Source organism: Myxine glutinosa, chromosome 14, assembly GCF_964187855.1.
Source record: "Myxine glutinosa chromosome 14, kmMyxGlut1.1, whole genome shotgun sequence".
Classification (NCBI taxonomy): domain Eukaryota; kingdom Metazoa; phylum Chordata; class Myxini; order Myxiniformes; family Myxinidae; genus Myxine; species Myxine glutinosa.
Window position 1 is genome coordinate 50,511,127 of NC_136274.1, and position 25,007 is coordinate 50,536,133.

Below are 25,007 nucleotides of genomic sequence, written 5' to 3' on the forward strand. Positions count from 1 at the left end.
AATATTCCATGCTAGAAAAAAAAAAACCACACACACACACACACACACACACATAAAGAATAGCTGGGCATGTACCACGTTGGGGAAACATCTTGAGAAACATACTTTTTAAAATACTCACCAATCTTCTTGAACCAGATGATATCATTCACTTTATCATCACCAAGATTTTCACCCACTTTTATGGATGTCTGGAGTGTATCATATGCTGTGAGTGCATGTGGGTACAAACAATTGTGTTACAGCTTTGCCTGGGTCTACATGTACAATATGCATATATAGAAGAGATGTAAAGGCATTACATGACAATATAATGGAAACAAAGCCTGCTCCATGATAAGGGTGTATGTAACTCATTATTTATGATAGTGCATGAGAACCAGCAATGCAAGGAGCCTTTAGTTTGTCCAGTGTTGTGAACAACACTCAGCTGATGGGGCTCCTCAGTAAATCTCATGCTGCTGGAGGAATTTGAAGGAAGATCCACTACGTGGTTTTCCATTTCCTTCATAGGAGTTGTGGTGAAATTGTCATCTAAGTTACGACCCTGGTGTTATTCTACTCATTGCCACTACGCGGCTCCTATAAAGAGACTGCCGTTCAGCGCAGAAGGTAGTTCTGTGCCATGTAATTCTATTGCATCTCCAGGCTTCTGTAGAATGGTAAGGATTCTGCATTGTGTGCTGCATGCTCGCTTGAATAGATATCATCTATATGTACCTGTATGTACCTGTAGTAATACTAATACTATGATTGCTGGTTCTCCCTTTAGATGCTGTCTGAGATCGATTATGATTAAACTCAGTTCTGAGACAATGTTGTATCTCTGATTATGACAACAATTAATCGTAATCCTCTCCTGACATCGTTCTGAATCAAGATGATGCCCATGCTCCTGCGACTACCCCTCTTCGGGGAAGAACGTCAAGCAGAGGACCCGCCGAGCCAGCTCTAGCCACGGAGAGCCAACTACCCTCGCTACCAGTCTGCCACGAAGAGACCGGATGCATTGGAACCCCTCAAGCATTTTGTTCATGAACTACGTCGTCTGAGCACGTAATGCTCACCTGAGGCCCGAACGCCGGGGCAGGTGTGACGAACTCGGCAAGACGCCTGGAGAACGATGCTACTGGGAAACGTCCTGCAGCTGAAACCCTGTTGGGTCGATGGACATGCTCGGAGCCGAAGGTACGAGTCTAGCTGTGACTGCCTCGGTTGCGGGAAACGCTAACGGCTTCTTCTGAGAGAATCCTCCTAGATTTGCGTGCCCGGCACGAAATGTGATTTTCCACGCGTGTGCTCACGACTCCCATGTCTGTCGCGCCTCACTACGCCGGCGATCCCGATCCCTCCTATGCGCGAGCCGCGCGCTGCACCCATCACGGCACTACTATGCGAGGCCGGCGATCGCCGCTGGCCGGAATCGCCTCAACGCTTGAGGCTCGATTGGCATCCCGAGAGGACCCGACACTGCACGGATGCGCAGCTTGTCCAGCGCCGTCATCTCTGTAGCGATTAAAGGACAGGCAGCGAGCCTCGTCTGACAGCACGGAAGGCCGATTCTGAGGACATCGTGCGGGATCTTTATAGTCTCCCAGGCACTCGGGCACTAAAGGGGAATGTCGTATGAAGCTAGTTATTGATAGCATGATGTATACGGATGACCGCCTAACGGTCTTGCCCACCTTTCGACACGATTTCCACCATCGGCATGGGCGGCCGGAAATGAAGATTGATGGGAACACCACCCTCTCTGCTCGTGTGTTGGCGGGAATGGCTACCGAACTGTTGATGCTATTCCCGAATCTAACTCCTGACAAACGCTCCCCGATATCTATCAAACGAGACGCTATTTCAGGATGTGCAATTTATCGCTGCCCAGCGTGCTTGCCCGCTCGACTCGGCGTGCTCAGCGCTGGTTCGACAGGCCGAGTTCGACATTTTCGGCTTTCCTCAAACGCGTGGTTCGCCTGAGTAAATACGACCCGCTCATCGACAAGGTTCGTATTCGGTACCCAATCCCGAGCACGCTCGAGTGCTGCTGCCAACTGGACGCGAGTCTATAATTTCGGTGCGTCATTTGCTCCGTGCAGGGATACCGCTCGGCTGGAGCTCAGCCCGGGGAATCCGATGATGGGGAATTCGCCGTCAACCCCGCCCCGCACGCGCCCGATCCGATCGACATTGAGGACCCAATACACGGTGCCCGGCACCATCGGTCCAGTCCTAGTCCGCGGGTCTTAAGGTCCAGAGCGATGGCCTTCTCAAATCACGCGTTTGCCCTAAGGCGTCATTAACGTAATTGCATGCTTCTCGAGTGCGATCGATGACGTCACCGTCACCGGAGTTTCGTTTATCCGAGTTTCCATCTACCTTGGTAACTCCACGGTTTGCGGACATACTCAAACTGACCGCTCCAGCTCAATACGTGCGTGTCATAATGTTACTTGCGGCGCTTCCTACAGGCTACCCGCCCGAGCCGTCTAGCATCAACGAGGACTCATACCGTTATCAGCTAGGACCATTGAGCATTCGGGGTACAGACTAGCTATCTACGAGGCCACATGCCGTTCTCAGCTAGGACCATAGTGCATTCGGGGTGCAGACTAGCTATCTACGACGCCACATGCCGTTATCAGCTGGGACCAAAGTGCATTCGTGGTACAGACTAGCTACCTACGAGGCCACATACTGTTCTTAGCTAGGACTATAGTGCATCCGGGGTACACGGTGACCCAGGAGACGATAACACTGAGCGCGGAGCCCGACTCCCTTGCCTCCCGTGATGGACACGGTGGCGCCGCCCGACTGTTCGCCCTTGAACAGAGCTCTTGGCTTGTTTACAAGTCATTCGCGCCGGGATCGAGACTGCGAGACGCCTCGTCCGGTTGTTGCCTGCATAACTTTCCCTCTGACCTAGACAGGGAAGGTCGCTCTACTTCAGTACACAGAGCTAGCGCAGCTGCAATCTCAGAGGAGGGGGTGGATGAGGATGAGAACATCCTTTCGGTTTTGTCGATAGGGGGATCATTCCAGGACATCACGTGCGAGTCCATGGTGTCGGTGTGTCACCTCGCGTCGCGTGTCATGCGGAACTCCACGGCGTCAGTGCGTCACCTCGTGTCATGCGTCATGCGGAATTCCACGGCGTCAGCGCGTCACTTCGCCGTCAGTGCGTGGAGCGATCCAGCTAGGTCTGAGCCCAACGCAGAAGATTCGATCGGTATAGCTGGGCCGATTCGGTATAGCCGACCCGATCGGTCTAGCTGGGCGGCCTCTGTTCGTCCTCCATTCTGCCGGTAACCTTAACCCTAATTTAGGTTCCGGAGGACAATTTAGGTTACACGTGACATCGCATGCCGTGCGTGATCCGTCTGAGGTAATTACCGATCCACAGAGCGCTGTGCTACTGGACGGGACACGTCATGCCCATCTGAGTGTTCGAGACGAATGGAGGCCTCGTGGGGCCTTCACTTATCGCCCGGTGTGGGGATCTGGTGAGGGGGACCTCGCTGCGGATGTGACAATGTGGGCCGCCTGAGCGGGCCTCACCGTAGGCGACATTCTCTGCGATTCTCATGAATCGCCATGTTACGCGAGTACGATATCTTTGACGTTTGACTTTAACGTGCGTGAGGACATTCGTCGTATGTGCCGAGTGAGGCCTGGTCGCGAGGGGCTGCGGCCGTGTGTCTATTAATACGAATACTCTGACTTTGGTTTGCGTTAGACGGCCGTGGGAGGTATTAGCTATTGGCTCCGAATGGCTCATATCGTTGCTCTCTCTCCCTCGATGTGTACCCCTGTTCTCGCTATCGTTCCATGACAACATGGACCCAAGGACAGTCCTTCACTGCATGCGGCTCCTGCTTGTTCGGTTGCGATTGTGCATCGCTGCCAGCGATTGGTTATCACGAATGATCCGCTGTGGCTTAGTACAGGTAGAGGCCGACGTGGAGGCCTGGATCTGTTTCCTGTAAATGAGCCGTGCATCCACGCAATGACGATTCGTTCTCCACCACAGCACAAATTATCCGACCTAGCTACTGTGCCCGGCAACCCCACTGTAAGACTACTGCGACGTTTCATCTCAATTCTAGCGGGGAATTCGATGGGTCCAGTCCGAAGGTTCCGCCAACGGGCTCTCCCTCTTCTCCCGGGACGCACAGGGTGTGCACTGCTTGCTTTGTTCGATATCTTCTTATTTGGGATATATATATATATATATATATATATATATATATATTAGTATTACTACAGGTACATACAGACTACAGGTACATATATATATATATATATATATATATATATATATATATATATATATATATATAAAAACTGATTGCTAACCAGACTATGAGTGCGCAGTTGAATTGCAGTAACCCCGTAATCGGGATTGACGATGCCCCGGGCGTTTCGACTGGCAGTAACATCCTTTAAGATGCATTTCTATTCTTCGCATTTCTACATATCCATCTGCTGTTTATCAATATGTGCCTACTGTTCAATGGCCTGCTAGTAAAGTTTTAAACATTGGGAGTATGTGGTGAAATTGTCATCTAAGTTACGACCCGGTGTTATTCTACTCATTGCCACTACGCGGCTCCTATAAAGAGACTGCCGTTCAGCGCAGAAGGTAGTTCTGTGCCATGTAATTTTATTGCACCTCCGGGCTTCTGTAGAATGGTAAGGATTCTGCATTGTGCGCTGCATGCTCGCTTGAATAGATATCATCTGTATGTACCTGTAGTAATACTAATACTATGATTGCTGGTTCTCCCTTTAAATGCTGTCTGAGATCGATTACGATTAAACTCAGCTCTGAGACAATGCTGTATCTCTGATTATTACAACAAGAGTAATCAAAGCAGGAATATTGTAATTCTGCAAAAGTACAAGCACACAATGTGCCAGCAACCTGGCAAAATTCAAATTCCTGCCCAGACCCCTGTGGCACTCTTTAAGAGAGTAACTGCCCTTCCAGGATTGGTTCTCCGCAAAAAAAAAAGTGTTCAAGACTTGTCGGGCAAACCAACACTGTGGAAACAGTCTACAGTCACAATGGCAAACTAGTCTTTGAAAAGCACCATGGCATCATTAAAATCCACTAGTAAATGCTAACAGACAGGATATTTGGCTTTAAAGTCCACTTCAAAAAGACAGTGCACCTTACATTCCATGTCGTGCATGAAAAGCACCATGACGACAGTTTATAATTTGGTTCTATTCGGTCAGGACTTTAACCCAGAGTAGAAAACACAGAGGGGAGTACAATATCTGTGAGTTCTCCTTTCAGCACAAAAGTAACGTTATCATTTAGTAAATGTCATTTATATATGTATAATCCTACATTTTCATGAGTAAGATTTCATGAGTATGACCAAAATCCCTTACCTGTTTTTAAGTATCTTACAGACATTTCAATTTGTATTTCACTGCCAAAACAAAAATATTACACCGATTAATATATTTTTAGTTAACATGCATTGCAAAACATTACAGTATTTTGTAACTTCAGCAAGTAATTCTGTAATCTATTCAGCACTATTCACCATTTTACATCAGCAATACGGGACTTTCAAAATGACGTAATCCACTACAAGTCTCAGTGGACATATGCAGAAACTCCTAGAAATAGCGTTCTTTGGGTCATGTGATCTTCTATTGTGCGTGCGTGCGCAATAAGGATTGTTACCTAACATGGCTCACTGAGCTTCGAAAACAAGCCAAAAATTTTTGGAAAGTTCCTAGAGAGAAGGCTGGGGCACGCCTCTGCATAACGAAAGAATTAGAGGGAGACACCGTATCTGGTTTGGGTGCTACTGAATACCAATGGGAAGGACATATTTGGGGCTTATGAATGCATAGGGCAAGTTTAAAATCAACTTTTAAAATGATATTTACTATTAAACATATTGTTTGGGGCAGAGGGAGGTGCGGGGGCTGTTATAAATATCTTGTTTGTTTGGTTCTGCAACCACAAAATAAATTATACCAGATTTCTGCATCTATTGCTAAAAGGAGATGTGTGTGTGTGTGTGTGTGTGTGTGTGTGTGTGTGTGTGTGTGTGTGTGTGTGTGTGTGTGTGTGTGTGTGTGTGTGTGTGTGTGTGTGTGTGTGTGTCACTGCTCAATTGTAGAAACAGGAAATGATAGAAACTGGACGCCTCTCATTCACGGATGTATCTCGTATGTCAAAGGTTTTTGTGAGTTTAATTTGCATCGAGGAACACAACAAGGCAGGTTAAAAGTGCCCCAGAAAGCAGAAGCTGCACACTGAAAAGGCACACACAGAGCATTGTGTGAAAGGCCTCGTTAGAATTCATACATCATTTTGAAAGTCCCGTATTTATCGAGAACCCTAAAAAAAAATCTAATGATTAAGACGGATTGTATAAAATACCTTTGGTCCTGTGGTTTATCATCTTCAGTCATCTTTAACCTCAGTAAACAACTGTTTGGAGACAAAGAAAGAAGCATTTGATTGTGGAAAGTTATAACTATTGTTAAGGTGGTTGTCTTCAACTATGGTTAGTCTCCAACTAACCGTTAAGACACCTATATAGTTAGGCAGCTTAGCAATTTTGGGGGGAACGACTTTACAAAAGTACCATTTTTATTTTAGTGCTTCATTGGACCATATGTAATCGAATTAGGACCGGAGGCAAGACATATACAGTGTTTGACTTTTGCGCAAATACGACTCGCACAGCATAATATCGAGCAATACATTTATGCAAATAAATCATCAGCTATTGGAGAGACTAAAATCGTAAATACATAAATTGCTGGACAAATTACCTTGAACAACATGTTGTCTGTTCTGAAGCTATATTGTCATTACATCCTTGTAGTTGCGTACGTGTTAGATATATGAGAGGTGCGCGAGTCACATGTATAACACATTTGTATAAACACTCGGTATTATATTACTAATTATTATTACATGGAAGCGTAAGATTTATTATGCAGGCATGCATAAGTTTTACAAATAACACTGCATGTAATGAAATAAAAGTTAGCCTCCTTGTTGAAAATATATACATAATTGGTTTTTGTCCTTGGTTTTTGTCCAACAAAAAGGTGAAGAACACTGTATATTTCTTGCCTCCGGTCCTAAATCTATTGCATATGGTCTAATGGACCACCAAAATAAAAATGGCGCTTTTGTCAAGCCGTTCCCCATTTTCGATAAATATGCTGCTAAGCTGCCTGACTAATAAGGTATGGGACATAATGATCTCCATGTTCACCGGTGAATCGTCATCTCCGAACACAATGATCGGGTCAGAAAGCTGACAGGTTCTTTGAGCTAAGCTTGTCGGCATTCCGTGTTGAGACGCCTATGCATGTACCCAATCTACTTGTCTAACGGATTAATAAACCAATCTTTTAAGTGCTATAGAGCCCACTCCTGACAACCACACAAGGTTTCAAAATGGGAATTTATTACAAGGAGAAAAGAGAAGGAAGAAGCCAGCCACACCGCGGCAATTGTAACAAATCTTATAAATATTTTCACGTGCTTGTATGCTTTTGTGCGTTTATTTGTTATTCTTTCGCGGTCGAACCATAGAACCAAGAGGACTCAAAATTTGGGTGAATGTCAGAATCTGGGCAAGGTTTCAAGCTACCGCATGTTGGCTTTTGAGGCCACCAAAGGCCGCTATAAAGTGTATAGTGAGATGTGGGGTCATGCAGTGCTGCTGACGGCCCGCAGGCAAAAGGTAACCACCATGAGGCCAATAGATCCAAAGCTTGTCAATATCCAACACGCCCTAAACCTCTGCCGGAAAAAAAGTCTCCAGCCAGGCAGCGCCGTGTATCCCTCTGTCCACTCCACCCTCCTCCTGTCCCCACTCCCGGCAGCACAGAGTAGCCCCTGCTAGTAATAAATAACTGAAACAATGTGCCCCTGATACCAGGACTGCCTTATCACGTACGCCTTATTCTCCTTCATTCAGAGAGAACACAGGACAGAGGGAGGGATGACGAGACCAAGAGATTAATTAACATGATAAAAAGTTTCTTTATCTTTGTACCCTTCCAACCCCATCAAAACAACATATTGTTACAGATCGCGGTTTAGATGTTATGATGACCGAGCGGTGGTGTATTCAACCGCGACCGTTACAGGATCCCTGACTCACCCGATTCACCCAGGACTTTGGCCGGATCGCACCACAGCTAGTCAATAGGGAAAAGACAAAGGCGACACGGATGTGAAGAAGAAAAAGAAGACAAAAAGGTTGGAAATGCTACTGAATTTATTTACTATTTACACACATAAGCAAAAAGGAGCAATCAAGTTTATTTACAACACATAAGATGCAGGTGACACAGGGAAAATACTAGCTTACCTACAGACTTAATTAAATACCCAGGGACAGAACAAACAAAACAAACTCACGTATACAAGAAGGGTGGAAAGGCAGGAGGTGGATGGCTGGAGGGAGAGGGAGGTCCAAGGGGGTCCCGCAGCACAACCGGCGCGTTTAGCAGCCGCCGTTCAGGCCAGGCCCCACGCTGCTGTTTTGGCTGCTGTGTACGTCGCGTGCTTTGCCAGGCCTTGTCCGACTCGTCTGGTCCAAACCCTCAACTCTTTCTTGGTTCTCTCACTCCTCACCACCGACTCCTCACCGCAACCAACTGACCACCGACTCCACTGACTGACTCTTCACGACTCTCTCTTGACCACCAACTCCCTCTGGCAACCGACTCAGACCAACTCAGAGTGCATCTCTCCTGGGAACACCCCCGCCGTGGGTTATATAGGCCCCGCCCCTCAACCTTTGCGAACCTCCCCCAAACGTTCTCTCCCCGCCCTCTCAAGCCAAACCCCTTGTTCATGGTTGGTCGAGTGGGGCCGGCTCACTCCTCCCCTCTCTGACGAGGTGGGGACCCGCCTTCCTTCCCCCAACCCTGCCTCGTGGTCAATGGCGGATGAAGGGAAAACCGCCCAACATGCAGTTGGCAATGCGAATTGCAATTGACGGAAAGGGGGGAATGGAAGTGTTGGGAGTGGGAATGAAGGGAATCTATCTCTTTCACTGGTGCAATGGAGTATTTCAATTAATGGAAGACACAGCCTTACACTAATACACATAATAAGGATATAACTGTCAAAAAAGATATATCGTGTCCTGCATGTATGTTTTATGGACTAACTACGGGAACGCCCTTTGACCTTTATACAACCACAAACGGAGGGAGGAGGGGTGATATTTTACAACAACCTTTTACAACAACATTTTACCACAACAATAAAATAAAAAAACATTCTCATATCCACAACAATATTGTCTTTGTCCTCAAGGTCACTTGCATCAATTATTATTACTTCTGCCACCAAAGGTGGATGGAGGTTATGTTTTCACCAGTCTGTTTTTTGTGAACAAAATATCTCAAAAAGTTGTGGACGGAAATTCGGACGAACTTGGGCAGAGATGTAGCATACGTGACAAGAACGAAATGATTAGATTTTGGTGAAGATCTGCATTTAGATCCAGCTACTAGAATTTAAGTGATTCTTCAACATTGGGAGATGGGGCCAAAAACGATATCTCAAATCTCAAAAAGTCTCAAAAAGTTGTGGACGCATTTGGACGAAACTTAGTGGACCGGTTGGGTGTCTGACAAGGACGATTCAATTTTGGTGAAGGTCTGAATATTGTCGTGTGACTGCTCTCAGTTAATACCGGGAGCGTCACAGATAGCAAATCGAACGTTACTTTGAGGAGTTATTCAATAGCGGATTTCACTATACATGCATGGGGGGAAGAGAGAAGAAGAAGAAGCTGGAAGCTTTTACCTGTCGGTCCCGCGCGGCAGTTCCAATCCTGCAGGAAATAAACTCACACGAAAAACGGATTGTAAAGTTTACAAAAATAAACAGGTTTATTACCACGGATGCCGATAACAATAAAACACGCCGGTTACTAACTAGGGTTCCTATCTGGAGCGCTCCCACACCAGACGTATAACACAACACAAGGGAGAATTTAAATGAAAATAAACCATGTGATTGATCATGCACTTAGCTCTGCAAAGCTTGTGAGGGTCTCGCCAGGTTCTGTGAATGGGCCTGGCCGGCGTGCGCGAAACACGCGTGTTGGCGGGAACCAGGCCTAGCTGCGCCTGTTCCTGCTGCAGCGTTCGCACCAGGCCTCGTCACGCCGCAGCGGCAAGTCGCGAGTCGTTTCCGCCTGCAAAATTCGGCACATTCCCCGGTGGCGTCTCTGATCGCTTCATCCCTCCACCAAAGTCCGATCCCAACAAGCAGAGGAAGATGTCAGCGTGAAGGGAAATAGGCAAGGGCCAGAGCCAGAGAGATCGGAGAGAGCGAAAATGTCGGACGCACTCCCTTTTTATAATCTCCACTTGGCCAATCAGCTGGCTCCTTCTGGCCTCTGGGCTTCAGCTGCGTGCCGATTGGCCCTCCCGACCATTGGTGTGATCTCCCCATCAAACCCCCTTGACCAATCCGTCGCGAGGTGGGCATGGCCTCAGCCTGCCTGAGCAATGTTTTATCACCATGCTGGCGCAATGTGTGGGTGCTCCCTGCCTGCCCTACTCTTCTGGTGAGTTTTATTGTGGGGGGTGAGGGGGGGTAGATTTAGTTAGTGTGTGTGCTAATGGGCCTGTCTTTTGTCTATTGGTGTAGTACCATAAAGGACAAAGGATAGATCACAGAGGTTTGACTAACAAGGTAGTAGTTAACATAATCCCTATAACTACTTAACATGCCCCATTCCTCGTAATGGGGACGAAGATACACCTTAATCCAACATTCTGGCTAAACAGGTCCCTGCTTATGTACATCGAAATGGTTCTTCTTCTTCACGACAATCGGACCATGATACCTACACAGATCTACCTGATCTATATATCACTCTACCCCAAAATTCATAACAATATTGATTCGGATATGACAATTATTTAATTTTTTAAGTGATTCTTCACCATTGGGAGGTAGGGCCAAAATCGATACATAGCAGGATATCTCAAAAAGTTATGGACGGATTTGGACAAAATTGTTGGACAGGTTGTGTGTGTGACAAGGAAGAATCGATTCAATTTTGGTGAAGATCCGGATCCGGATCCAGCCAGTAGAATTTTTAAAGTGATTCTTCACCATTGAGTGATATGGCCAACCAGGCGGAGGTATACTCGCTACTTAGTGCCATTCTAGTTCAGGTATGTGCTTGCTACACCGGCAGGACAGATATGGACAAATAAGAAGGCAATCATATGAAATGTTAACAGCATTATGAAATCACTTTATTCTTGGTTTAAGCTGTCGTTCACCAATTCGCCAAATACAAATAAAAGTTGATTTTAGCGAATATATTTAATTACATATTCGCCAAAAAGCTAAATGGAACAACAACAACACAACATGCATTTTAAAGGCCATTTTCGCTACTAGAGCAGGGGTTAGCCTTGCGGTCCCCATGACAATCCCCTCCATTTTGCCCTAATTTCTGCATCTCTCCTTGTTAACCCCCTTGCCCGCATTTCTTCTTCCACCATCTTTAGCCAAGTCTTTCTCGGTCTTCCCCGTCCTCGACTTCCTTCTACATTCATTTCCATCACTCTTCTCAACCAGTCACTTTCATCCTTCCTCAACACCTGACCAAACCATCTCAACCTGTTCCTCTTCACAGCATCAATCACAGGCTCTATTCCCATCATCTTTCGCAATTCATCATTTGTCTTCCTCTCTCTCAACGATACTCCGCACATCCATCCAACCATTCGCATTTCCACCCTTTCCAACCTTCGTTGCTGCTCTACATTCATTACCCATGTATCACTCCCATAAATCATAACACTTCTCACACATGCAGCATACACCTTTCCCTTCAGCTTCAACGACACTCCCCTCATCATCAGCACGCCACTCAGTTCCCGAAACTTCTTCCATGCACATCACACTCCAGCAACCGTTGCCGAGTCTGATCCACCTTCTCCATTCAGCATGTCTCCGAGGGAGCAAAATGTTTTCACACCTTCCAGCTTCACGCCGTCTCCAAGATCCAACTCAACATTTCCTCCATCTGCAGCTCCCTCTGTGCACACCTTACATTTGAATGTAGGCCACACTGGTTAATGACCCTCTCAGACCACTGCATTTTTGATGAACCCACTCAGCGCACATTGTACATTTAATGGAGTTCAGTCCGACACCCTTCCTACACACAGCACAGGGCCACTTCCCAGTTCTTTCCACCTCACCACATGCTTTACCACTTGCCATCACCTTCGTCTTTCCGATATTCACCTTCAGACCTTTTGTCTCCATACATTCCTTCCACTTGTTCATCTTTTCCTTCAGTCCATCCATACTTTCCGCAATCAAAACCAGATCATCTGCATACATCAACTCCCATGGTAAACCCTCCTTTGCATTCTGAGCCAGCACCTCCATCACAGCTACAAATAGTAGTGGACTTAGTACCGACCCCTGATGCACTCCCACCTTCACCTCAAACTCACCACTGTTCCCGTCCTTCGTCCTTACAGCTGTGCGCACTCTTTTGTACATTGCCATCACTACTCTGATCAACCATTCCTCCACTCCTAACTTCCTCAATGCCCATGTCAATACTTTGCGTGGAACCCTATCGAATGCTTTCTCCAGATCAACAAACCCAAGAAACAACTTCTTCCTCTTCTCCATGTACTTCTCCTGCAACTGCCTCACAATGAAAAGCGTGTCTGTCATTCCTCTTCCTGGCATAAATCAAAACTGCATTTCGTCGATCTTCACTTTCTTCCCTATCCTCCTCTCCAACACCCTTTCCAATACCTTTATTCCATGCTCCAATAACTTTATTGCTCGGTACGAGCCACACTCCAGAGGGTCACCTTTCCCCTTGTATAGAGGGACGAGGGTACTCAGTTCCCAATCCACTGGAATGCGGCCTTCTTTCACCACCAGATTACAGATCTCTGTCATTCTCTTCACACCCCAACTTCCTGCTGCCTTCAACATATCTCCCACAACTCCCGTCGGCCCTCCCGCTTTTCTACCCTTCATTGCTTTTATCGCTTCCTCAACTTCCTTCTCAGTTATCTTCTCTGCCGGTCCTAAAACTGGGTTACTCTCTATGTTGCCATCCCATTCATTCTCTGTATTCAACAGTATTTCCATATATCTTTTCCATCTTCCTTTAATTCCATCTGGGTCGACAACGATTTGTCCCACTTCATCCTTCAAGCAACTCACCCCCATCACATCACACCTCTCTTTCGCTATCTGCTTTGCAATCCTGAATACTGCTTTCTGACCCTCTTCCGAATCCAAGCGTTCTCCGAACATTTTCCTACATGCCTCCTGCGCCTTTGCTACCTCTTTCTTTGCAGCCTTCCTGGCTGCCTTATAACTTTCATGCTCTGCTGTTTCTGCTCCCGTACCCTTCGCCTTCTGCCACTCCTTGAACTTCTTCCTCTTCTCGTCAATCCTCTTTCCAACTTCATCATCCCACCACTAAATGGAACGCTAAAAAGCTAAATGGAACGCTCAACGTTAATTATTTAATACAGGCTAATACTACATTTGTCAATACAGCATGTTTTAACATTGTCGATTTTGATGTGCCATCACATCAAAATTAATGTGAACACGTTTAAAACATACATTTGTTTATTATCCATTACGTTGTACTGGCCAAACATTAATTTTTTATGGAAACATGATAAATTAAAGTGGTTTACTCAAGTTATTTTTGTAGGACGAATGTCAATTTTTTAAACACGCCATCTGTGGGATCCCACAATCCTCCTTCGTAACAAGCCATGTGATTGGTTGTCGTCGACGCATCGACAAGCTCGTTACAAAACATTCCATGTAAATGTTGAGTGTGACATGAGGTCCAATGCATGTTGTCAGTGCCCGAGACTTTAAATTGATTATTATTGGCGTTTGTTTTGCCAGCACCTGTCACAATCTGTTAAGTGTTGGTTTTAAAAATAAGTTAATAATTTTTTTTTAAGTGCTGGATACACACATCGAAATCTGCCTGTTAACACCATTAAGGATACACACACTGGTACAAAGTACATGACTTTACCTGCCAAAGTACCTAAGCATATACATTCTGAGGGCTTCAAGTACAAAGGTCACCATGTCAGGGACAGTGAGGCAATGCGTAAAGAAACAGTATGGATTTGATCAGTATATGAGGTATGTTATCAGTTGAGTAACATGGACCACATTGGTACCTTAACTTTCATGTTACCTGCAAGTGTCCCTGAGGTGTCCAATCCTAATTCTGGTGTATATAGGGATGAGGAGATTACCAAGTGTTACGTGCTCCTCCCCAAACCCCCTGGTCACGGTGTACCTCCGAGCCCCGAGAGGAGTCACGGCAGAAAGATGTGTTATTCTGTATGTCAAAGTGCAACGTATTATTCTGACTTGTATTTGCATTGTTGTTGTGGTTTATCGGACGCGCTGATTCGTCAGACACGAGTGAATCATCACCGCGTCAATAAACGCGCTTTCCGCTTCCGGCACGATGGAGTCTGCTTGAGTTCGTTACATGGTGTCAGAAGTTCGTTGATATTCACGCCATAAGCCGCCATTCGTCTCCATAAATATGGCATCTCCGAACTTTGATCATCCCTCGATCGACTGGGAGAGTCTGGATCTCTACCAGGAGTTTTGCCGGTTCAGAAATCACGTCAGTTTTGTCTTGTCAGGGCCGCTCGCAGACATAACGAAGCCTCGTCAAGCAGGATGGCTCGGAACGTGGATCGGCGAACAAGGTCGTCAAATCTACCAAACTCTATCTTGGGAGGAAGGAGAGAAAGACGACCCGCAGGAAGTGCTGAACAAATTCCAGAACTATGTGCAGCCCAGAAAGAACAAAAGAGTTGCCAGACACCGACTGAAACAAAGGCGCCAGCGGAGTGGTGAGTCTTTTGATCATTTCATAAAAGATCTGAGGATAATTCTCATGGATTGCGATTACCAAGACCCAGACGACATAATCGTCGATTGCATCATTGATGGCAGCCATGATAAGAGGGTCCAAGAGAAATTACTCGATAGGGGTGAGGAGCTCTCACTAGCTAAAGCTATAGAAATTGGCCAACAGCTAGAGCTCTCGCAGAAACATATGAGAATAGTCCGAGATGAAGATGCTCTCATCTCAGCCCTCAGATCTGAAAACGAACGAACTCAGCACCAGACTCAACGTTGTAAGAGCAAGCCTGATAGGCATACACAAGCCACCGAGCTGTTCAAAGCTGAGAATCGGTTTCGGAATGACGGTCCCTGCAGCAAATGTGGCCAGTCAGTGCACAGGCAAGCCAAGTGTCCAGCAATTAATTCTAGCTGCTCCTACTGCAAGAAGCCTGGTCACTGGTTTGCGGCGTGTCGGAAGAGACTGCGCGACCTAAAGTCCCTTGATGAGGAGACCAGTCTAGATCATGTAGATCTTCCTCAAGAACTCGTCAAGGAATCTGAAATTTTAAGGATCTCCGCTCTACAACCAAGCATCAATACGGCTGCTCATGACAAGTGGGCACAGACCGTCACGTTGCTGGGTCAGCCGACTCGGTTCCGGATTGACACGGGTGCAAGGTGCAACACACTAACACTCAACGACTACCAGTTAGTCCAGCACCTCGCAGGCGATCTACAATCGTCGCATAAAGTTCTTAAAACATACTCGAACCATACTATCCATCCTGTCGGTACCGTGACACTCCCTCTCTCTCACAAAAACAAGACCGTTAGAGCCAGTTTTGAGGTCATTGACCTCGATCAGGAGAATGTAATGTCAGGCGCTACCTCGGAAGCCCTAGGCCTCATTGTCAAGCTCGATAAGTTGTCTCTTGTTCAGCCTCTAGTCAATGTGTCTCAGGAAGCAGTAATCTCTGAGTTTCCAGAAGTTGCCAAGACAACTGGAACTCTTCCCGGAACTTATCGGATCAAGCTTGTAGAAGGGTCACAGGGAGTAGTTCACGCTCCTCGCAGACAGCCTGCAGCATTGAGAGAGCAAATAGTTGACAAGCTACAAGAGATGGTCACCGAAGGTCACATCGCGAAGGTAGAACGACCGACTGAGTGGGTGAGTTCCATGGTAGTAGCTCTTCGCAACGGCAAAGTCCGCATCTGTATAGACCCCAAAGACTTAAACAAGTGCACAAAACGTGAGCACTACCCAATGAGAACTGTTCAGGAAGTTTTAGCTCAAATCCCTGGAGCCAAAGTATTTTCTGTGCTTGACGCCCGCAGTGGGTTCATGCAAATTCGCCTTGACGAGCCTTCTTCATTCTTGACCACGTTCAATACACCTGTAGGGAGATACCGCTGGCTGCGTCTCCCTTATGGATTGAGGTGCTCGCCGGAGATATTCCAGCGAATCATGGACCAGATGCTAGAAGGGATAGAATGGGCAACAGCGGTAATGGATGACATTTTAGTTGCTGGTCGTGACATCACCCACCACGACTGTGTACTGAAGCGAGTTATGCAACGAGCTACAAGTTATAACCTGCAACTAAACTTCCGAAAATGCCTCATCCGGCGAACCTGTCCCTTATGTAGGCCACCTGCTTACTGCAGAAGGAGTGCTACCAGATCCATTCAAGACGAAGGCAGTTGAGAAAATGCCACGTCCAACAGACAAACAAGGCGTCAAGCGTTTCCTTGGATTCGTTCAGTATTTAGGGAAGTTTATCCCCAACCTAAGTGACACAAGCAAGCCTCTCCGTGATCTCTGCAAGGCGGACGTGGAGTTCTCCTGGCAGTCAGCTCAGGAGCTGTCCTTCAAGAAGCTGAAGCAAGCATGTATTTCGGCCCCGGTCCTTCAGTACTACGATGTAAGTCAGCCAGTTGAAATACAAGCCGATGCCAGCCAAAACGCTGTAGGAGCCTGTTTGCTCCAGAATGGCAACCCTATAGCGTTCACATCACGCAGTATGACCGATACTGAGTGTCGCTAAGCTATGATTGAGAAGGAAATGCTCTCAATCGTCCATGCAACAGAAGCATTTCACTACTATATCTTTGGAAAATCAGTAGTGGTATATAATGACCATAAACCCCTTGAGGAAATCTTCAAGAAGCCTCTCCTATCTTCTCCCATGCGTTTACAGCGTATGTTGCTCAAGCTTCAACGGTATGACTTGGAGGTTAACTACTGCCGTGGTTCTGAGATGGTGCTCCCCGACACATTGTCCCGTGCACCTCTACCGGACACCGACTCAGAAGCTGGGAAAGACCTTGAGCCTGTGAACATGTTCCAGTTCCTTGCGATCACGAGTGGGAAATACCTCGAAATCCAGGAAGCTACTCTGAGTCAAATGAGCCTTCTCTGCGGTGTCATTGCAAGTGGATGGCCTGACTCCCGAAAGGAAGTCCCAGCACAGGTCCGTCCGTACTTTGACTCCAGAACGCAATTGGCAGTCTCAGACAGTGTTGTCTACAAAGGCATGCGCCTTGTCATCCCGCCAAGCCTCAGACCCAGAATGCTGAGCTTGATTCATGAATCGCACCTCGGAGTGAACAAGTGTAAGCAGCGTGCTCGCGAGGTCATGTATTGGCCCTCAATGAACTCTGACATCGAAGAAACTGTACGGAATTGTTGCAAGTGTGCAGAGTATCAAAGCGCTCAGCAACGGGAGCCTCTCTTGCCGACTTACACGCCTGATCTTCCATTCATCGAAGTTGGAAGCGACGTTTTTGACTTCGAATCAAAGCAGTATTTGCTCACGGTCGATTATTACTCCAAGTTTGTGGAGGTGGATTGCCTCAAGGACATTACAGCTCGCTCTGTAATCGAAGCTCTCAAGCAGCAGTTTTGTCGACATGGTATTCCAGAGAAGCTGCGAAGCGATTCCGGAAGTCAGTACACGTCAGAGGAATTTTCTCAGTTTTGCAAAGAATATGGCATAACTCACGACATTGTGTCCCCCAAGCACCAACGTGCCAATGGAGAGGCAGAAAGAGCGATCCAGACAGTGAAAAGGCTCTGGAAGAAGTCAGCAGATAAGTACTTAGCCCTGCTAGACTACCGCACCACTCCACTTGAAGGAATAAACTTGTCCCCAGCTCAGCTCCTAATGGGAAGACGCCCCAGAAACACACTGCCTTGCAACCGCACTCTTCTCATGCCTGCGCGGTATGACCATCACCTTGTGAGATCACGCCTTGACACACAGAAGGAGAAACAAAAATACTATCATGACAAGCCATCTATGTCAGATTTGCCACCGCTCCAGCCGGGAGACAGTGTTAGGATGTTGCCAAACCCGGAGGCCAGGCATTGGATTCCGGCTGTAGTTGAGGCGCGCCACAACAGCCCCCGGTCATATTTGCTGAGGACCCCAAACAATGTGTACCGGCGTAACAGGCTCCATCTCCGCAGAGTGCCTCATTCAGCCAATGTTGGCCCGGTGGGAAGTCAGCCACTCTCTCGCTTTTACTCTTCCCAGGACATGAGGGACTTCCCTGATCCCACCACTCAACAGGACACCCCAGTGGGGAACTGCTGCAAGTCCCCAAGTCCAAGTGAGCAAGCATCTGAATCCCAAAGTCTCCCAACAGTGTCATCGCCTCGAGCCACTGCATCTCCCAGAAATACCAAGTTCATCACAAGGAGCGGCAGAGCGGTTAACCCCCCCAGACGTCTGGATCTTTAAATTTAAATCAATTGATTCACGTGATCTGAATGTGATGCTGTTTGTTAATTAATTCAGTGTAAGTTTTACTTTATAGAGTTATTTGCTTTGCTGGTTTCCTTTAAAGTGGCTTCCTTGAAAGAAAGGAGGATGTAACGTATTATTCTGACTTGTATTTGCATTGTTGTTGTGGTTTATCGGACGCGCTGATTCGTCAGACACGAGTGAATCATCACCGCGTCAATAAACGCGCTTTCCGCTTCCGGCACGATGGAGTCTGCTTGAGTTCGTTACACAAAGATCAATGGTGAAGCCACACCAATTGTTAACAACAAACAAATATTGTATCAAGATCACACAAGAATAACAGTACAACAACAATAGTAATCAATTGTACAACCAATATATATTTCCTATGATGGTACCATCAGGTTCGTACAATATAACTCACTGTGCTCCAAGTGAGCGAAAAGAAGAAGATTCCCAATGCCTCTAATCCCGGCTTCAAGCCAAAGTCGATTCCGACTTCAAGCCAAAGTCGATTCCACTCCAGTGATCGTCCGTACGATGTCGTATCGAGACCAGAATCCCGTTGGGTTGGCAGTCACAGTCACGCGGCCAAAGCTGCGCAAAGGCGCCCTCAAGGCGACGGGGAAATCACACCCTCGGGTATGGACGTTTCACAGCTCCAAATCGGCGAACCGCAGATTTCACCCTCAAAAGCCACGTTACACAGGCACACCAGATTAACGTCTGAATGTGGTGAAAATGGGTGAAGCGAAGTGAAAAACCTTGAGCGAAGGGCAAAGCGCGCGAGGCAAAATGGCCGACGGCCCATTCTCATGGCGTAACGGCACTACGATGATTCTCTTCGGAATCGACCGCAAAACCTGTCACGCAGGTTTATCTGTCACAGCGATGACAACTCTGTCGCAGGAATCCCTTCCCTGGGAAACCCAAAGTTCACTCGTGACTCTCGTTCGCTCCAGACCTCGAAGCAACTAGGCTTCTTGGCCGCCTCGCTCGCTCTGCCTTTTTTTCCTCCTCTTCCTCTTCGTCGTCGTAAGGTTCCAGTTTCATTTAAAACAGCAACTTTTTACCTTTTGAAAATAGTAATTTATATCTCCCTTAAACGACAACAATAATAGTACATGGAATCAAAAATGTTTACAGTGAATGAAAACCCCAACAACGGAAGTGACGAATCCGTAACACAAGGTATGTGCCCACTTTGAAGATCATGCCAGCCTTAGTAATCATACAAATGTTCATGCACAATGCAAGCTGTCCAAACGAATCTTGTCTTTATTTTGCAAAGGCATTAATTTAAAAGAGGTTGTGCCCTTTTTACATGACAATGCAATGGCCAAACTTTATCCTCTTATGCTGCCTTTACCCATGTCACAATTGGCTGTGAATGAGGTTTTAATGTAATTCATTTGACAGCCCTGCGCAACAGAATAACAATACCACACCTCAGTACTGTTATGTTGATATATATTAATGGTGAGGCCAGACATGATTTTGATGGCGCTTTTAAGTGGCCAAGTCAGACAAAGAAGCGCAGAGCTCCAAGACAGACATGTTACCGAGTCAGAGTAGGGGTGTTTTTGAAGTCCCAAATCATGATCATGATGCTCCGAGCTTCTTCAACTACTGCAACTTAAACTGGTATTTAACTAAGTAATGCTTTAAGTTACCACATTCATTTAAATACAAAACAAATTTATACATGTATAATTATATAGTTATAATATGCAAAATCTATATTTACAAGTGAGTATTCATGTCTAAATGTTTTTATATGTACATGTTACTGTTAGGATGGCATTAAAATAAGTAAAAATATTTCGTTGTTTGGCTGCCAACCTAATGACTTGTAGTAATTTGGGTTGGCCACCTAATACATCAATGTTTGAACACCCTAAGACATACTATGTATAGTCACGTCGATAGTGATTGGTTGAAGCAACGTCGACCATCACGTCGAGTGTCTTTGACCCTTGCGAATGAGCCGAACGATCTGAATTTAAACTATGTTCATTTATTGTATTAACTCCTTCAAGGATTGCGCCAATGAAAACCAAAACTTGCGGTTGCTCACACGGGAAGGCAGAAGGCGGAAAGATGCTTCTTGCATTTAATTATGACTAATTGAAAAGACAATATGGGGGATGAGGAAGGACAAGACACAAAAAATAAATGGAAGATATCTGTTGGTTGACAGACACAAATAGGGCAAAAGGGAGCACACAAACTTATATACGATAAAACGAAACCCCCCCACTAATGGCATCAAAATACCGGACTCGCACAAAAAACAAAGGGGAAGCATAGGACTTGAGCTGATCTTTGCTGTACCATGATGGTATCATTCAGGTTGGCGTGGCACAGGATGAAGGCAAGGATATGTGATGGCGAGAAGATGGGCGTCCGCAGTCTCGTGAAACATCAGTGTCTCATCAGTGACAAAGTAGAGAGAGCACGATGATGTGTCTCGAACGAGAAGATCAACTCTCTGGAGAACTGCCTCTTGCATGCGCGGACGCAGCACTTATAACCTCAGGGCCCACCCTCATTCATGGTGGGTCCTTCTCATTAGCCACCCATTGCCACCTTTCAGTCCTTTCCATCCCTCACCAGGGCTCCACAGCTCGCTCCTCTGACCTGCTTTGCAGTCCTTGGCCAAAACGGCCGATGGTGTGCCCATTCCAAGTGTGCCTTTGTGCCCACATTCGAAATGCACCTCTTCCCTGGCACCTTTGTGCCCACAAGTCCTTCACCTGGCATTGCCTGAACAGATGGTTTAACACATACAACTTGTTCTAAGCTTCCCTACAGGTGACAATAACTGCCTTTTCACTGCACGTTTTACATTATGACTTACCTCTGAGAGATCCTTCTTACAAAAGTAAATCTAATCTACATGAGCAAATGGACAAATCTATTCTTCGTAAATTCTAACTATGGATCCCCTTCCTTCAACGTAACAAGATGTTGTGTGTACGTATTATATGTATACATTTATCACAGTATGTATGTGTGCATGCATAAATTTTAATATGTGTATATAATTGGAAATGTGAAAGAAATGTTTATGATCAATGAGCCTTTATTACCTCCACCACAATAAGTGGACAAGAAGGTTATGTTTCCACCTGTGTTTGTCTGCAAACTGTCTGTGTGCAAGGGTGGAAATCACTCCATTTATGACGACGAAACGTCTGATGCCCGAAGTGGAGATCGGTTTCTGAGGTTTGGGACATGGAATGTAAGGAGAATGACAGGGAGATCAGGAGAAGTGGTGGAAGTATTGGTCAGAAGAAGAGTGGACATATGTTGTGTGCAAGAGACGAAAAGGAAGGGAAGTGGTGTGAGAATGGTGAAGGGTAGGCAGGGACAGAAATACAAGTTTGTGTGGCAAGGGTGCCCGGAGGGCGTGCATGGCATTGGTGTCCTATTTTCTGAGGAGTTTGTAGACAGTGTGGTGAGTGTGACTAGAGTGAGTGATAGGTTGATGATGGTGAAAATCATGATTGGAAAGCTCTTGGTGAACGTCATCTCGGGATATGCTCCGCAGGTTGGTCGGAGCGATGAAGAGAGGACAAGTTCTGGTGTGCAATAGAGAAGCTGATGGAAAATGTGAAAGATGAGGAAGTTGTTGTGGTAGGAGGAGACCTAAATGGACATGTGGGAAGGAGTGTGGACGGTTTTGAGGGAGTTCATGGGGGTTACGGATATGGTGTGAGAAATGGAGAAGGTGAAAGGATTTTGGAATTTGCTGATGGAGCTGATTTGTCATACTCAGTTCCAGAAAGAGGATAATAAGCTTGTTACATACACGTCAGGTGGGTCGACGACAACCGTTGACTACCTGATGGTGCGTAGGTGAGATAGGGGGCACCTCCAGGACACAAAGGTGATCCCGGGGGAGGAGGCTGTTTCACAGCACCACTTGGTTGTCTGCGACATAAGGGTGAAAGGTGCGAGGAGAGCTCGGCGGGTGAAATACCAACCGAGAATGAAGGTGTGGAGGTTGAAAGAGGTGACAGTAAGGGAGGCATTAAAAGAGAGGCTGAGTAGGGTAGAGGATGATGTGGTTGAGCTTGAAAGTGGTTGGATGTCAATGAAAGATAGTCTGTTGGGAGCCGTTGGTGAGGTATGTGGATGGACAAAAGGACCACCGAGGCACTCGGAAACATGGTGGTGGGATGATGAAGTTGGAAAGAGGATTGACGAGAAGAGGAAGAAGTTCAAGGAGCGGCAGAAGGCGAAGGTTACGGGGGCAGAAAAAGCAGAGCATGAAAGTTATAAGGCAGCCAAGAAGGCTGCAAAGAAAGAGGTAGCAAAGGCGCAGGAGGCATGTAGGAAAATGTTCGGAGAACGCTTGAATTTGGAAGAGGGTCAGAGAGCGGTATTCAGGATTGCAAAGCAGATAGCGAAAGAGAGGTGTGATGTGATGGGGTTGAGTTGCTTGAAGGATGAAGTGGGACAAATCGTTGTGGACCCAGATGTAATTAAAGGAAGATGGAAGAGATATATGGAAATGCTGTTGAATGCAGAGAATGAATGGGATGGCAACATAGAGAGTAACCCAGTTTTAGGACCGGCAGAGAAGATAACTGAGAAGCAAGTTGAGGAAGCGATAAAAGCAATGAAGAGTAGAAAAGCGGGAGGGCCGACGGGAGTTGTGGGAGATTTTTTATTTTTTTGTTTACTGAATCGAGGCTCGTGAAAGAGCTGACAACCGCGAGGGAAAGACAGCACAGGGGGACCACGAGGGAAAGACAGCACAGGGGGACCGCGAGGAAAAGACAGCACAAGGGGACCGCGAGGGAAAGACAGCACAGGGGGACCACGAGGAAAAGACAGCACAGGGGGACCACGAGGGAAAGACAGCACAGGGGGACCACGAGGGAAAGACAGCACAGGGGGACCATGAGGGAAAGACAGCACAGGGGGACCACGAGGGAAAGACAGTACAGGGGGACCGCGAGGGAAAGACAGTACAGGGGGACCACGAGGGATAGACAGTACAGGGGGACCACGACGGAAAGACAATACAGGGGGACCACGAGGGAAAGACAGCACAGGGGGACCACGACGGAAAGACAGCACACAGGGACCGCAAGGGAAAGACAGCACAGGGGGACCACGACGGAAAGACAGCACACGGGGACCGCGAGGGAAAGACAGCACAGGGGGACCACGACGGAAAGACAGCACACGGGGACCGCGAGGGAAAGACAGCACATGGGGACCGCGAGGGAAAGACAGCACACGGGGACCACGAGGGAAAGACAGCACACGGGGACCGCGAGAGAAAGACAGCACACGGGGACCACGAGGGAAAGACAGCACACGGGGACCGCGAGGGAAAGACAGCACACGGGGACCACGAGGGAAAGACAGCACACAGGGACCGCGAGGGAAAGACAGCACACGGGGACCACGAGGGAAAGACAGCACACGGGGACCACGAGGGAAAGACAGCACACGGGGACCGCGAGGGAAAGACAGCACAGGGGGACCACGAGGGAGACAGCACAGGGGGACCACGAGGGAAAGACAGCACAGGGGGACCACGAGGGAAAGACCAATATGTTGTTGCATATTGACCAGTATATGTTGAAGGCAGCAGGAAGTTGGGGTGTGAAGAGAATGACAGAGATCTGTAATCTGGTGGTGAAAGAAGGCCACATTCCAGTGGATTGGGAACTGAGTACCCTTGTCCCTCTATACAAGGGGATAGGTGACCCTCTGGACTGTGGCTCGTATTGAGCGATAAAGTTATTGGAGCATGGAATGAAGGTATTGGAAAAGGTGTTGGAGAGGAGGATAAGGAAGAAAGTGAAGATTGACGAAATGCAGTTTGGATTTATGCCAGGAAGAGGAACGACAGACACGCTTTTTATTGCAAGGCAGTTGCAGGAGAAGTACATGGAGAAGCGGCAGAAGTTGTTTCTTGGGTTTGTTGATCTGGAGAAAGCATTCGATAGGGTTCCACGCAAAGTCGTGACATGGGCATTGAGGAAGCTAGGAGTGGAGGAATGGTTGATCAGAGTGGTGATGGCAATGTACAAAAGAGCGCGCACAGCTGTAAGGACGAAGGACGGGAACAGTGGTGAGTTTTAGGTGAAGGTGGGAGTGCATCAGGGGGTCGGTACTAAGTCCACTACTATTTGCAGCTGTGATGGAGGTGCTGGCTCAGAACGTAAAGGAGGGTTTACCGTGGGAGTTGTTCTATGCAGATGATCTGGTGTTGATTGCGGAAAGTATGGATAGACTGAAGGAAAAGATGAACAAGTGGAAGGAATGTATGGAGACAAAAGGTCTGAAGGTGAATATCGGAAAGACGAAGGTGATGGCAA

At 46.9% G+C, this 25,007-nt stretch overlaps 1 protein-coding gene across 1 annotated transcript in view; it reads right to left on the reverse strand.

The window, feature by feature from the left end:
• Positions 1–1,379: 1,379 nt before the first annotated feature.
• LOC137439254 (testis-expressed protein 11-like) overlaps positions 1,380–25,007 on the reverse strand; it is a 35,238-nt gene continuing 11,610 nt past the window's right edge. The window contains exons 8-10 of the mRNA XM_078767977.1: positions 6,404–6,454; positions 5,395–5,435; positions 1,380–1,609 (exon numbers count right to left, since the gene is read on the reverse strand). Of these exons, the coding sequence (XP_078624103.1) occupies positions 1,380–1,609; positions 5,395–5,435; positions 6,404–6,454 (322 nt within the window). The remainder of the gene's footprint in view (positions 1,610–5,394; positions 5,436–6,403; positions 6,455–25,007) is intronic.